Source organism: Salvelinus sp. IW2-2015, linkage group LG18, assembly GCF_002910315.2.
Source record: "Salvelinus sp. IW2-2015 linkage group LG18, ASM291031v2, whole genome shotgun sequence".
Classification (NCBI taxonomy): Eukaryota; Metazoa; Chordata; class Actinopteri; order Salmoniformes; family Salmonidae; genus Salvelinus; species Salvelinus sp. IW2-2015.
In genome coordinates this window covers 70,722,665-70,737,377 of record NC_036858.1, presented here as the reverse complement: position 1 = coordinate 70,737,377, position 14,713 = coordinate 70,722,665, and the positions used below count along the sequence as shown (strand labels likewise).

At 44.4% G+C, this 14,713-nt stretch overlaps 1 protein-coding gene across 2 annotated transcripts in view; it reads left to right on the top strand.

Moving 5' to 3' along the window:
* Nucleotides 1-14,713, top strand: part of LOC111978721 (F-box only protein 11) — a 44,440-nt gene that overhangs the window by 5,193 nt on the left and 24,534 nt on the right. For both annotated transcript variants that reach the window (XM_024008942.2, XM_070448680.1), the window contains exons 2-6: nucleotides 9,989-10,119; nucleotides 10,853-10,934; nucleotides 11,224-11,368; nucleotides 13,609-13,738; nucleotides 14,084-14,167. In XM_024008942.2, coding sequence (XP_023864710.1) covers nucleotides 9,989-10,119; nucleotides 10,853-10,934; nucleotides 11,224-11,368; nucleotides 13,609-13,738; nucleotides 14,084-14,167 — 572 coding nt within the window. The remainder of the gene's footprint in view (nucleotides 1-9,988; nucleotides 10,120-10,852; nucleotides 10,935-11,223; nucleotides 11,369-13,608; nucleotides 13,739-14,083; nucleotides 14,168-14,713) is intronic.

The following is a 14,713-nucleotide window of genomic DNA, read 5'->3' as shown; positions in this document are numbered from 1 at the left end:
TCCAGAGATGTTCGATGGGGTTCAAGTTTAGGGTCTGGTTGGCCACTCGAGGACATTGAGACTTGTCCCCAAGCCACTCCTGCGTTGTCTTGGCTGTGTGCTTAGGGTCGTTGTCCTGTTGGAAGGTGAACCTTTGTCCCAGTAGGAGGTCCTGAGCGCTCTGGAGCAGGGTTTGATCAAGGATCTCTACTTTGCTCCGTTAATCTTTCCCTCGATCCTGACTAGTCTCCCAGTCCCTGCCGCTGAAAAACATCCCCACAGCATGATGCTGCCACTATCATTTACATTTACATTTTAGTCATTTAGCAGACGCTCTTATCCAGAGCGACTTACAGTAGAGTGCATACATTTTATTACATTTTTATTTTTTATTTTTTTTACATACTGAGACAAGGATATCCCTACCGGCCAAGAGCAGACGCTCTTATCCAGAGCGACTTACAGTAGAGTGCATACATTTTATTACATTTTTTTTACATCATGCTTCACTGTATGGATAGGTTACCATGGTAATGCAACTCAAGTCATGTGCCTGTGAGATTGAGTCTAATAGCTGCGTTGTCTTCTCTTTCCTAGCAGTTGAAACTCAAAAGTTGAAAAACAACCTAGCTCGTGMACAAAACTATGTAAATAGTTAAACACAAGGACAGTCTCACTTTAGTTTGAAGTAAATTAGACCAACTTTTATGCCTGTGCAGAGCGCTTCTAAAAACAAATCTTTAACTCCGCTCTTCACTTGCGCACAGTCCCTAACCAGGCAGTGTTGCAGCTCGAAGTGGGATAGGCTGTATAGGATTCATAGTTCTTTGACTTTGCGCAATTCATTTACCAGCTATGAAACAAAATGGCAGAAATACTTTGTAAAATAAATGCTCCAATGGTTTTCAATGTGATCATACTTTACTATTTTTATTAACGAATACAAGTGAAGTGCTCACTCCGTGACATCCTGACCACCCGCCAAAGAGCTGGTGAAATAGACATCTTATCCGCCAATGCCAAAATCTACCCGCGGGTGTCAATTTTAGGCCCTGCGTGCAACTATAGTTTTCCTCAACAGAAAATACACTAGTGCAACACATTTGGCAGAAAATAACTTCATTTTCATCAGATGACAACAGAAGTGCAACATTATTTGACTAGCAGCCACACAAGTAAATGAGCTTACAATGAAAAAGCAAGGTATTTTTTGCAAAAATTATGCATGGCCATCATATTTCTAATGTTAACCATAGAATGTAGCCAGCTACATTTCCTAATGTTTTTATTGAAGTTAATCTGGCATTTTACCGGACCAAAGTATGCTACACTGAGAAAAGTATCTACACATCAGTCAGAGCGCTGTCTGCTGCTAGAATGCCAGTTCGTGAATTCTCATCCAAGTGGAGAAGTGCAACTGAAGCACAAAATGAGTCTGATGCCGACTAGAAATTACAATAATAAGCATTTTTAGATCTGCGTGTACAAAACGCAGCAAGATATTTCTTAAGCGGTCTATCTTTTTTCTTTGAGAAAACAAAGAATTGTGCGTTAACGCGACCCTGTAGAACACTGCTGTGCATACGCCTATACGCTTTGGACTATGATAGACACTAGAAGGCTCTGTGCAACATTGCTAGAAGGCTGAACTTTAATCTGTTGTATTTCTCCCAACTTTTGTCATAGTCTGCTGATTCCTGAGGGAATGAATCCTGTCTCAATGATTTATATAAACATCATATATATATATATGCATACATACATACACTCAGTTTATCAGGTACACCCCTCTAGTACTGGGTCGGGGGCCTCCTTTGTCTACAGAACAGCCTGAATTCTCTGGGGCATGGAAACATTGCTCCAATGGTATCAAGGAACCTAACGTGTGCCAGAAACTTGCTCCACATCATTACACCATTGACACCAGGTAGGAGGGGACTATGGCCTCATGCTACTTACGCTAAGTTGGACCATGCGCCGTTTTCCCACTCCTCAATTGTCCAGTGGCGTGATCGCCTGCCCACTGGAGCTGCTTCTTCTTGTTTTTATCTGATTGGAGTGGAGCCCGGGGTGGTCGCCTGCTGTAATGGCTCATCCGTGACGAGGACTAATGAGTTGTGTTCCGAGATGCCGTTCTGCACGCCGTTATTTGCCTGTTTGAGGCCCACCTGTTAGCTTGCACGATCCTTGCCATTCTCCTTTCTCCTCAACAAGCTGTTTTGCCCCACCACGCTGCTGACTGGATGTTTGTTTGTTTGTCGCACCATTCTCGGTAAAGCCTAGACACTGTCATGCGTGAAAAGCCCAGGAGGCCGGCCGTTTCTGAGTTACTGGAACCGGCGTGCCTGGCACCGATGATAATACCATGCTCAAAGTCGTTTAGATCGCTCGTTTTGCCCATTACGTTCAATCGAACAGTAGCTGAATGCCTCAATGCCTGTCTGCCTGCTTTATGTAGCAAACCACGGCCACCATTTTCTTGAACAGGTGTACCTAATAAACTGGCAGCAGTGTATATTGGCCCAGAGCCATATATATCTATCTATATGCCTCTTGATAGGCCTATCATGTGATTTAGCCTATGTGTGTCTATGGTTAGGCTTGATACAAACTGACAGGCCCTGTGAAACCTTCCCTGTCTGTGTGACACAATGTACACATACATAGACGTTCTGACCCTGATGCCCTGAGGGGTAGCCTAGTTCACTAAGCCAGCTGATTTGCCATATCTTGTTTGTACAACTGACCGTTCAGGTTATTATCATTGTCATGTTGTGAATCGTTTGTACCATGTCTTCCGGGCATAAGACGTGGCTTTTTCAGACCTGCTGCATCTGAAACTACGATGTGGTTTTGATGATGTAATAGTCTTTGGACCTAGTGAAGGTCACGGATTAGAAGTTTAGTAGTGGGAAGGACTGGTCTGGAATCATTGCTGTTCTTGATTTTTTYCCCCCCCGTTGCCATTAGCCTACGCCCCCAAACAACTCTTAACTCTTTATTGCTGATCGGCCTGCTCCTGTTCGTCAGGCCTGGAATCTGATCTCTTCTCAGAGTTCAATAGTCATGAACAGGGCCCAAATTAACTTTTTTGTTATATTCAACCACGGTGGCAGGTAGATGAGGAAAAATCTATCAGCCATTCAGATTGTTTACCAGCCAAAATAATTTCCCCCATAATTACATAAACTGATGACCATGCTTTGTATTGTTTCCAGAACAAGAAATGTATTAGTAAGAAGTAATGTGGCATATTGCTCAATTTCATTTCATTTGTTATTTTAACCAAAATATCAGATGAGAAAAAATGTTCAGCAGCTCCTTTAAGGGGGGGAGGTTACCGTGGTAATGTGGCCACGAGGTGTGAGCGAGAATGTGACTAGTAGTAGACAGCTTCTCTTCGACATCAGTGGAAGCAGCACATTCAAACTAACATTAAAGAAAACAATGTAAATAGCCAAGAAACATGCACAAAAAACAGCCATAACAATGACACTTTGCTGACTTGAGTAAATTAGACCAACGTTTATGCCTGTTTATGCCTCCAAAAATTAATCTATCAGCGCTTCACTCAGTACGCAAAGCTGTTGCTGCGCAAGGTGGATTGTAGGATATGTATTTATTTGTGCTATAAGCAGCTATGAAACAAAACAGTAGAAATACTTTGAAAACAGCTACTTCAGCGTTTTTCTGCTAGAAATCGCAACTCGCACATATGCCCATACTTGACTTTTCACAAATGCGAATGTAATGCTTGCACTGTAGAGCCCTGCAAATTGACCACATGCCAACGTGGCTGGTGAAGTAGACATTCTTACCCGCCAATACCTAAAACCTACCCGCATTTGTCGGGTGTTAATTTTATGCCCTGGTCATGAAGCTGCTGCTTGCAAAGACATGATAGGATAGAGGCTGGTTTTGTTGTTGCTACCCTCTAGGGAGATCTTTGTAACTCTTTTAAGTATATTTAGTCCGTGGCATGCAATATTCTGAAAGGCCTCTCTGCCGTGTGTAATTTGTGTAGTTTGTTTCCCAGACACACCAAGCCCCGCCCCCTGTCACTCGAGCAGTGGTTCTTCCTCACTTTTATATTCACGAGAAGTTTCCATGCTGTTCCGTTAGGTCAAATGCAGTCAACAGATTGTTCCAAACAAGAACAATGCGTCTTTCCACTTACTATAAATTGTTMTATTTCCATGATTCCAACAGTTCACCCAAGTGTTTTGATCTATTTTGCAAGTCAAATCACAATCTTTGGTTAAACAAATTATAATAATGCTATTGGATTTTTTTGGCCCTTATAATGCTGAAGAAAGAGATTGAAGACCACAGTGGTTTAGTTAGTGGGAAATGACTACAGTTAAAGGGGAGGATAGCCAATGCTATCACATGTTAAAGGGGAGATTAGACTGGAGAATTAGAATTAGTGAGAAGGCTTTTTTTCCCCCTTCAAGTAATTCTATGATCAGCACACACCACCATCCATGTGTCTCTGGTCATGCTATCCTGGTCCCCTGGGTTCTATCACCTGCTCTGTTCAGCACAACTGTTGATACTCAATAGACTGGGTCACGTTCAGTTGGCATGACATGTCCTATGAGAACTCGAAGGGGAGGAGGGGTTCACGATAGTCAATGGTTTCACACAGACAGATTCATGAAAGTCACCATCGCAAGTAATAAACCATGCAAGTGATATTTGCTATGGGTTACTTTTGTTAGGTAGCCTAAACAGGTAGGCTGCTAGCATTGTGATCACTGGTCTGTGAATGAAGCCAGATGGTAAAACGTCAGTTTCATGCATATTTTTGTATGTACACTACCGTTCAAAAGTTTCGGGTCACTTACAAATGTCCTTGTTTTTGAAAGAAAATCACATTTTCAGAAATACAGTGTAGACATTGTTAATGTTGTATATGACTATTGTAGCTGGAAATGGCCAAATTTTATTTTTAATGGAGTATCTACATAGGCGTACAGAGGCCCATTATCAACAACCATCATTCCTGTGTTCMAATTGCACGTTGTGATAGCTAATCCACGTTTATCATTTTAAAAGGCTAATTTATCGTTAGAAAAGCCTTTTGCAAATATGTTAGCACAGCTGAAAACTGTTGTGCTCATTAAAGCAGCAATGAAACTGTCCTTCTTTAGACCAGTTGAGTATCTGACGCATCAGCATTTTKGGGTTCGGTTACAGGCTCAAAATGGCCAGAAACAAAGACCTTTCTTCTGAAACTCGTCAGTCTATTCCATGTGAGAAATTRCCAAGAAACTGAAGATCTCGAACAACGCTCTGTACTACTCCCTTCACAGAACAGCGCAAACTGGCTCTAACCAGAATAGAAAGAGGAGTGGGAGGCCCCGGTGCACAACTGAGCAAGAAGAGAAGTACATTAGTGTCTAGTTTGAGAAACAGACGCCTCGAAAGTCCTCAACTGGCAGCTTCATTAAATAGTACCCCCAAAACACCAGTCTCAACGTCAACAGTGAAGAGGCGACTCTGGGATGCTGGCCTTCTAGGCAGAGTTGCAAAGAACAAGCCATATCTCAGACTGGCAAATGAAAAGATTAAGATGGGCAAAAGAACACACACTGGACAGAGGAACTCTGCCTAGAAGGCCAGCATCCCAGAGTCGCCTTTTCACTGTTGACGTTGAGACTGGTGTTTTGCGGGTACTATTTAATGCTGTGAATGGGAACTCAAGTGCCATCAGGCGCAGGGAAGTCAAATTACTCACTGCTTCATGTATGGGTCCACAGTAGGGACTCCTAGCTTGACTGCAGAGGAATGGAATGTGGCCAAATACTCTGCTGTCAGTCATAGAGATCTGAGAAGCAGGCCGACTTATAGAACTCCTCTCTGTTAAAGATCTTTGAGCTGTGCAAAGGAAATGTGGCTTGCTGCATTGCAGCCGTAGTCTGGCATTTCTACTAGTCATCGCCTATGCAGAGTTCTCAGGACTAGCCTCCATTTTATTCCAGCCATGTCCTCTTATTTACCTGTTCTCTTTTATAAACAAGGCTACTTCACATTATCACAGGAAACATTTTGTTGTATTGAATTGACTGAATGGTTTACTATCATCATGTCATTGTTATGGCTGTTTTTTTTGTGTGTGTTGCAGTCAGTGGCGTTTTAAGATGAGGGACGATGATAAAAATGCTTCATGAGGATGGCCTTATTTCTATCACAGCATGTTGGTTGACTGTCATTCATATTCCCTTCACCCAGCGCAATAAAACATCACTAGGTTTAGGCCTACTACTTGATACACACATTTTCCCTGTACCCGTCTTTAGGTTGCTACAATCTAGCCTATGAATGAAAGTTTACAAGGTTGAGAAATTTTTGTAATTAAGGTGACAGTTTCACATTCAATACCGCTTTGCACAATCTTGCTTGCATCTAGCTGATCTAGGGTGTAATTGTTAGTCCAACAGTTTCTATTGGACAAATTCGGGTATGTTTATCCCCATTCTGTTTGCTTCCGCTTAAGAAACATTTTAACAGAATCTGCGGAATGAATACATCCCTGAGCACACGCAAAGTTCACTTTCATACCAGCCACATAAAAACAGCACAAATCACTTTGCTCGTTGTGTGTGTATATAATTCCTTCTCGCATCTATCTACGCCCTCTCCTCCTCACCTTTTCCCTTCGCYTGTGGACCTCAGTGCACAACACATCAGTTGTCTGTGACTAGGTGAAAAAAYCTTTCCAAGCCAAACCTTCATATTGTATCATGACCGTTAACCGCTACACACAGCCTACATCGTTGTCACGTCAGTCAACTAGAACTACTAGGACTAACGCGTTAGTAAACCCGCTACAATCATGCAGTACAGTGTATAATCAGCAAGCAGTTTAGCAGTTACACCGGCTGGCCCCGGTGGCAATAAATGAATAAAACCAACTGACTTGGAGGAGGTCCAGTGTTGGATAGTCAGCTAGCTAACATAGCATCCCACTCGGTTTGAGCCGGGTGTTTGAGTAGGCTAAACTAGGTAGCTGCATTTGCTAGCAAAGTGAAAGTTTAAAAAATATTATAATAATACAACCAAATATAGCTCTCCCTTAATTTTGGAAGAAATTAATTTGTTCAGAACTGTTCAACTATTGTCTTTCTCTCTTGAGTCAACTACTCACCACATTTTATACACTGCAGTGCTAGCTGTAGCTTATGCTTTCTTTACTAGATTCTTTCTCTGTTCCTTTGATTAGGTGGACAATGTCAGTTTGTGCTGCAAGAGCTCTGATAGGTTGGAGGACGTCCTCTGGAAGTTGTCATAATTACTGTGTATGTCTATGGAAGGGGGTGAGAACCATGAGCCTCCTAGGTTTTGTATTGAAGTTAATGTACCCAGAGGAGGAGAGAAGGTAGCTGTCCTCCGGCTACACTATGGTGCTACCTTACAGAGTGCTGCTGAGATTACTATAGACCTTCATTGCAAAACAGTGTGTCTTTAATAAATTATTTGATATGTGAATATCTTTAGTATAGTTTTATCTAATAAGGATAACTTTAAAACAAATGTTTAAGTATTTTATTTTTATGTAATTCACTGAGGAGGATGGTCCTCCACTGGTGTGTAGTTACTCTTTAATTGAGGTGGTGCCAGACTGGTTGGCTAGCTGTGTTTCTGTAGCCATAGGTGGTTTGAATTTCACGTTTCACCTTTTATGATAAAGTATTCCATGCATCATTGCATTTGCAGACTTATGTAAGATGGCTTACTATTCCGGATCTTCATAATTTAGACTAATAATATAACTCAATCACTGTTAGCAAAAAAGACTGCATGGCTGAGTGCATAGTGGCGTAGAGTAGGGCTAGGCTATAGGCCTGGGATGGGCAACTCTAGTCCTCGGTGGCCTGATTGGGGTCACATTTTTGCTCCAGCTAACACACCTGACTCCAATGACCAACTAATAGTGGTCTTCAGTTTAGAATGCAATTAGTTTAGTCAGCTGTGTTTGCTAGGGACGGGGGGGAAAAGTGACACCACTCCGGCCCCCGAAGACTGGAGTTGCCCATTCCTCCTATAGGCTATATCAGATACGCTTCTTGGCCTTTTATAAACACATTTCATGCAATTATATTACTTTATTTTACTGGAGACAGTAGCAGGGTCTTTTTTACAGGGTAGACTACTCTGCTGACACTGACAAACAGATCAATAAAAACAACGTTGTCTGATCCATATAATAGGCCTACGAGAAGGTGAGGCACAAATTGCCTACAATATGACATCCATCTAACCTGGAGGAAGAAATGATTGTCCAAAAGCGAACTTTCAAGTGCCACTGACCCAACAATRATAGTGAATATGCGCACTCACCGGGGATATGAGCCAATAGGATGGGCTATATCAAGGGTACTCAACTTACCCTACGAGGTCCGGAGCCTGCTGATTTTCTTTTCTACCTGAAAATGATTTGCACACACCTGGTTTTAAAGGTTTAAATTGGTGCCTGATTAGAGGGGAGCAATGAAAAAATGCAATGGAACTGGCTTCGAGGTCCAGAGTTGAGTTAGCGGGGGCTTATGCTGTTCAATCAATTAAGTTGAGAATTTTGCTAACTATAAAATACAGATTAGTCTTTTCATTGTCTTCTCTTTACAGTAATAGCCATTTGCTTTCCAAACTATGATGTCATATTGCGAAATGCCTGGTTGGGTCTGTACTTTTCATTGATGGTCGCAACTCAACAATCATCTTTGGTATTTGCCGTGCGTGCTACCCAAATTGTGTGCCCTTCCGACTGCATGCTATGCGATATAAAAAATTACATTTACAGCTTTTTCTTTTAAAAGAAGCTAATGATCATCTGTGGCCAAAGCATGCTTTCTGGTGYCGTAGCCTATTTTGAATGATTTTATTTACTTCTGTATAGAATGGAGTAGGTGATTGTTATTCAATTTACCACCTATGTCTGTATCGCACTTCAAAACAAATGGCCACTGGATTGATACAAATAATCCTGATTCTGCCAGGTAGGCAGAGGCTACTTTGTAGATAACTTTTAGTTGCATTTCCATCTACCCGAAGACGTTAGGCTGTCATTGGCATCGCTAACGGCTACACAGCGGTAGACAGGCCCTACACGCACACGGGCATTCCCCTGCCTTTGTATTTTTAAAAATGTGTGTTGCACTGCCAAGTCAAACGGTTGCAAAAGCGATGTTTTGGTCACAGTATCAAAACCTGAGATATGGTTGTTTTGACTGTCCTCTCTTCTTCTCCAGATGAGGACATCCCTGCAGATATCTGGTTGTTTTGACTGTCCTCTCTTCTTCTCCAGATGAGGACATCCCTGCAGATATGGTTGTTTTGACTGTCCTCTCTTCTTCTCCAGATGAGGACGTCCCTGCAGATATGGTTGTTTTGACTGTCCTCTTCTTCTTCTCCAGATGAGGACGTCCCTGCAGATATGGTTGTTTTGACTGTCCTCTCTTCTTCTCCAGATGAGGACGTCCCTGCAGATATGGTTGTTTTGACTGTCCTCTCTTCCTCTCCAGATGAGGACGTCCCTGCAGATATGGTTTGTTTTGACTGTCCTCTCTTCCTCTCCAGATGAGGACGTCCCTGCAGATAGGTTGTTTTGACTGTCCTCTCTTCCTCTCCAGATGAGGACGTCCCTGCAGATATGGTTGTTTTGACTGTCCTCTCTTCTTCTCCAGATGAGGACGTCCCTGCAAATATGGTTGTTTTGACTGTCCTCTCTTCCTCTCCAAGATGAGGACGTCCCTGCAGATATGGTTGTTTTGACTGTCCCTCTTCCTCTCCAGATGAGACGTCCCTGCAGATATGGTTGTTTTGACTGTCCTCTCTTCTTCTTCCAGATGAGGACGTCCCTGCAGATATGGTTGTTTTGACTGTCCTCTCTTCTTCTCCAGATGAGGACGTCCCTGCAAATATGGTTGTTTTGACTGTCCTCTCTTCTTCTCCAGATGAGGACGTCCCTGCAGATATGGTTGTTTTGACTGTCCTCTTTCCTCTCCAGATGAGGACGTCCCTGCAGATATGGTTGCAGAAGAATCCGGTCCAGGAGCTCAGAATAGTCCGTACCAACTTCGAAGAAAGTCTCTACTACCCAAGAGAACAGCAGCGTGTCCAGCAAAGACTAACATGGAGGTGAGTCATTAGCATGGGATGTGTTCCAAATGGCTCCCTATATAGTGAAGAACTTTTGACCAGTAGTGCACTATACAGTATAGGGTGCCGTTTTGGACAGATCCTATGTATGTGGAAAGACGGCACATAATATTTAAGTGGCTACATGCCTGAGTCACCGAGAGGTGGTGGGTCATTCTGTGTCCTCAGTAGGGTCCTGGGTAAAAGGGGTATGACGTGCTTCTGCTGCACCTTCAACTAGACACAGCATTGTGGAATGTTCAGATATAAATCTGTTATGTAGAATAAACATGATGCATCTCTGACATATAGAATAATGTATCATGTCAGCTCTACTCATTACATATCTATCTGTTTGCCTACTGAAAATGGATCTGCCATAATGAATCAGCTCACCTAACTTGGACTGAGTGCTGCTGGTTATAAATACATATTGCAAAAAGCTGTACTCTGACCTAGACTAGTGAGCAATATCAGCATTCCACCCAAAATTGTGTCTTCTGAAGCATGAGGCACCCTTTTACCCATGGGCTGAATTTGATAATTCATCTTTCCTCTTTGCATAATTAATAAGTATTTCGCTAGCGGTGGTGATTAATTGAAGAACTTGATTTATTAAAAACAATGCTGAAATATTAATACGGTTGTTTTTAAGCAGATGACCATGGTCTGTTCCATCAAAACGTGTCAGCTGTCAAGGCTTATAACAATCGATTTTTCTTTCTATACGCAGGGTGCTTCCACTTCAGCCACAGAAGACTTTGGCCATCGGGCAAAGCGTGCCAGAGTCTCAGGAAAGTCTCAAGATTTAACAGGTAAAATAATACTTTCTAACAGTCCGTTTTTGTTTAATTTGTATTTATTAGAATCTCTCTTAGCCCATCCCAGGATAATTTTCCAAAAGTCTTTAAAAGACAACAATGACGTACACAGTACAGTAAAACCAAGAACAAATGTTTTTGTGATTAACATGTTATGAGAATTGGAGGTTGAAAATGCCCCTACTCTCTGTATTGGACCTTCTGTCCATCTCCTGTTATTATTTTGGATGTGTGAATACCTCCTCCATTAATAAAGTGTCCCTCTGGTTGTGTTCATCACTAGCAGCTCCCGCAGAGCACTACCTCCAGGAGAAGCTGCCAGATGAGGTGGTTCTGAAGATCTTCTCCTACCTGCTGGAGCAGGACCTGTGTCGCGCAGCATGTGTCTGCAAACGCTTCAGCGAACTGGCCAATGACCCCATCCTCTGGTGAGTGGCTGGTTGGCTGTCTGTCTGGCTCCTTGGTTGGCTGGCTGGCTCCTTGGTTGGCTGGCTGGCTGGTTAGTTGGCTGGCTGGCTGGCTGCTTGGCCAGTTGGCTGGCTGCTTGGCTGGATGGTTGGTTGACTGTCTGCTTGGTTGGTTGACTGTCTGCTTGGTTGGTTTGCTGTCTGCTTGACTGGGTTGGTTGGCTGTCTGCTTGACTGGGTTGGTTGGCTGTCTGCTTGGCTGGTTGGTTGGTTGACTGTCTGCTTGGTTTGCTGGCTGGCTGATTGGCTGTCTGCTTGACTGGGTTGGCTGGCTGGCTCTCTGCTTGGCTGGTTGGYTGGCTGGCTGGCTGTCTGCTTGGCCAGTTGGCTGTCTTCTTGGCTGGTTGATGGGTGAGCTGCGTTGGTTGACTGGTTGATGTACTGTTTGCTTGGTTGGTTGGCTGGCTGGTTGGCTGTTCTGGTTGGTTTGGTTGCTTGTCTGTCTGTCTGGCTGTCTGCTTGGCAGGCTGGTTGGCTGTCTTTGGTTGGTTGCTTGCTTGTCTGTGCTTGGCTGTCTGCTTGGCAGGCTGCGTCTGCTTTGCTGGTTTGGTTGGTGGCTGTCTGCTCGGCTGGTTGGTTGGGCTGTCTGCTTGGCTGGTTGGTGGTTGTCTGCTTGGCCGGTTGGTTGGTTGTCGCTTGCGGTTCGGTTGGTTTGTCTGCTTGGCCGGTTGGTTGGGTGTCTGGCTTGGTCCGGTGGTTGGGTGTCTGCTTGGCCGGTTGGTTGGTGTCTGCTTGGCCGGTTGGTTGGGTGTGTCTGCTTGGCCCGGTTGTTGGGTGTCTGCTTGGCCGGTTGGTTGGGTGTCTGCTTGTCCGGTTGTCTGGTTGGTTGGGTGTCTGCTTGTCCGGGTTGGGTGTCTGCTTGTCCAGTTGTCTGGTTGGTTGCGTGGGTTGTCTGGTTGCGTGGTTGTCTGGTTGGTTGTGGCTGCTTGTCCGGTTGTGTTGGTGTTCTACTTGTCCGGTGGTTGGCTGGCTGCTTGGCTGGCTGGCTGGCTGGTTGTTGGTTTGTGGTTTGGCTGTCTGTTTCGCTGGTTGGTGGTTGGCTGTCTGCTTGGCTAGTTGGTTGGCTGGCTGGCTAGTTGGTTGGCTAGTTGGCTGGCTGCTTGGCTGGCTAGTTGGTTGGTTGGTTGGCCAGTTAGTTGGTTGGTTGGCTAGTTGGTTGGCTGGCTGGCTAGTTGGTCGGCTGGCTGCCTTTTGGTTGGCTGGCCTTTTGGCTGGATGGCGCTTGGCTGGCTGGCCTTTTGCTTGACTGGCTGGCCTTTTGCTTGGCTGGCTGCTTGTTTGGCTGGCCTTTTGCTTGGCCGGCTGGCCATTTGGTTGTTTGGCTGGCTGGCCTTTTGGTTGGTTGGCTGCTTGGTTGGCTGGCTGGCCTTTTGGTGGTTGGTTGGCTGGCTGGCTGTCTGCTTGGCTGGCTGGTTGGTTGGTTGGTTGACCAGCAAAGCTAGTTAGCACTGAAACCATGACTGGCTAGTGGCTGGCTGCTTGGCTAGTTGGCTGGCTAGTTGGCTGGCTGCGTAGTTGGCGTGCTGTCCTTTGGTTGGCTGGCTGGCTGTCCTTTTGGTTGGCTGGCTGGCTGGCCTTTTGGCTGGCTGGCTGGCCGACCTCTTGGTTGGCTGGCTGGTCAGCCTTTTGGTTGGTTGGCTGGCGGTCTGGTTGGCTGCTTGGCTTGCTGCTTGGCTGGCTGCTTGGCTGGCTGCTTGGCTAGTTGGCTGGCTGGCTAGTTGCTTGGCTGTCTGGCTGCTTTGCTGGCTGGTGAGACACTGTCTCATTCTGTCTGTCATTCTGTCTGCTGATGCGTCGAGGACATAGAAATCGAATCTATTGATTGATTGGACTTCACCTTTTAAGTCGATGGCATAATAGGTGGACTGTTAGCTATTCCGAGTGTACCCATAGGTGCAAAGCTAGGTTGAAGATAAAAGGTTAAGACGAGGATTCTAATGTCCCGTAATGCTTTACATAAATTAGGAAGAATTGTAAACAATGGGACCAGCAATGCTAGTTAGCACTGAACCCACAACTATTTTCAAATGCTTCCGCATGGAATTTTTAGGTTGTCCTAATTTGGGTGTCTTCAACCAAATGTAACGGATCCAATCTGGAACACACACTGTCTTTCCCTCCTGCGCCCCACAGTGTGTTATCGCTTGAAGTTAGCGTGTCTTATGGTGTCCTGTCTGGCTGTGCCTTGCTTTGCTTCACAGGAAGAGGCTGTACATGGAGGTGTTTGAGTACACGCGTCCCATGATGCATCCTGAGGCGGGGAAGTTCTTCCAGATTAACCCAGAAGAGTACGAGCAGCCCAACCCGTGGAAGGAGAGCTTTCAGCAGCTGGTAGGACAACGACCCCATGACCTCTTTTCCCACACTGTCCTTACTGTTACTCACTCACCTCTGACCTATGGAAACCCTCACTGTCACTCAACCATATAGATACTCCTACTGCTGCTAAAACAGTCAACAGCTTGTACAGACATATGAATGCAAGAACACTGTGGAGTCCCAGTAATTCTATTTGTTTGTTTATTTTATTATTTAACCTTTATTTAACTTGGCAAGTGAAGTTCCAGTGGAGTGACATAACTTGATTGCTGTGATTCTAGAAGCAATCCCACCATTAGTATTACTGTGCTATAATAATGGCCAGATTCATTGACGTTTTTTTGTTTTTGTTTACAGTATAAAGGAGCACATGTGAAGCCAGGCTTCGCAGAACACTTCTACAGTAATCCTGCCAGATACAAAGGAAGAGAGAACATGCTTGTAAGTGTGTTTGTTTGAGAGAGTTTAAGGGCCAGTTTCCTTGAAACCGATTTAAGCCTAGTCCTGGACTAAAATGTACACTGAATGAAGAATCTTCATTGCCTAAGCTTTAGAGTAATGGGAGTGCTTGTAGAGAGGACGACTGGCTACTATTCTGAACTTTGTATGGTGAGCTTTCTGGCACCCAGAGCTGCTGAGGTGTCTCCCAAGTGGGTGCTTCAGAGTGGAAGAGAAAGTCCAGTGGCTATAAGAGTCAGGCTGGTTCCCAGACTTGCCCTCTACAAGATCAGCAGCAGACTCCATCACCATCCTCTGACCAGCATTCTCCACTCAAGACATTAGCTGACCCTCTACATCTTCAGAAGATGCAGCTTTCAAAGACCTGGCCTCTATTGGTTGACCTGGCCTCTACTGGTTGACCTGTCATGATATATTGCTTGTTTGTTTTTTGCTCTTGAAGCACTTCGAGATTCTATGAAAAGCGCTATAGAAATGTAATTTATTTGTATTGATATAGGCTTAACTTTTTAGTTCAGGACTAGGCTT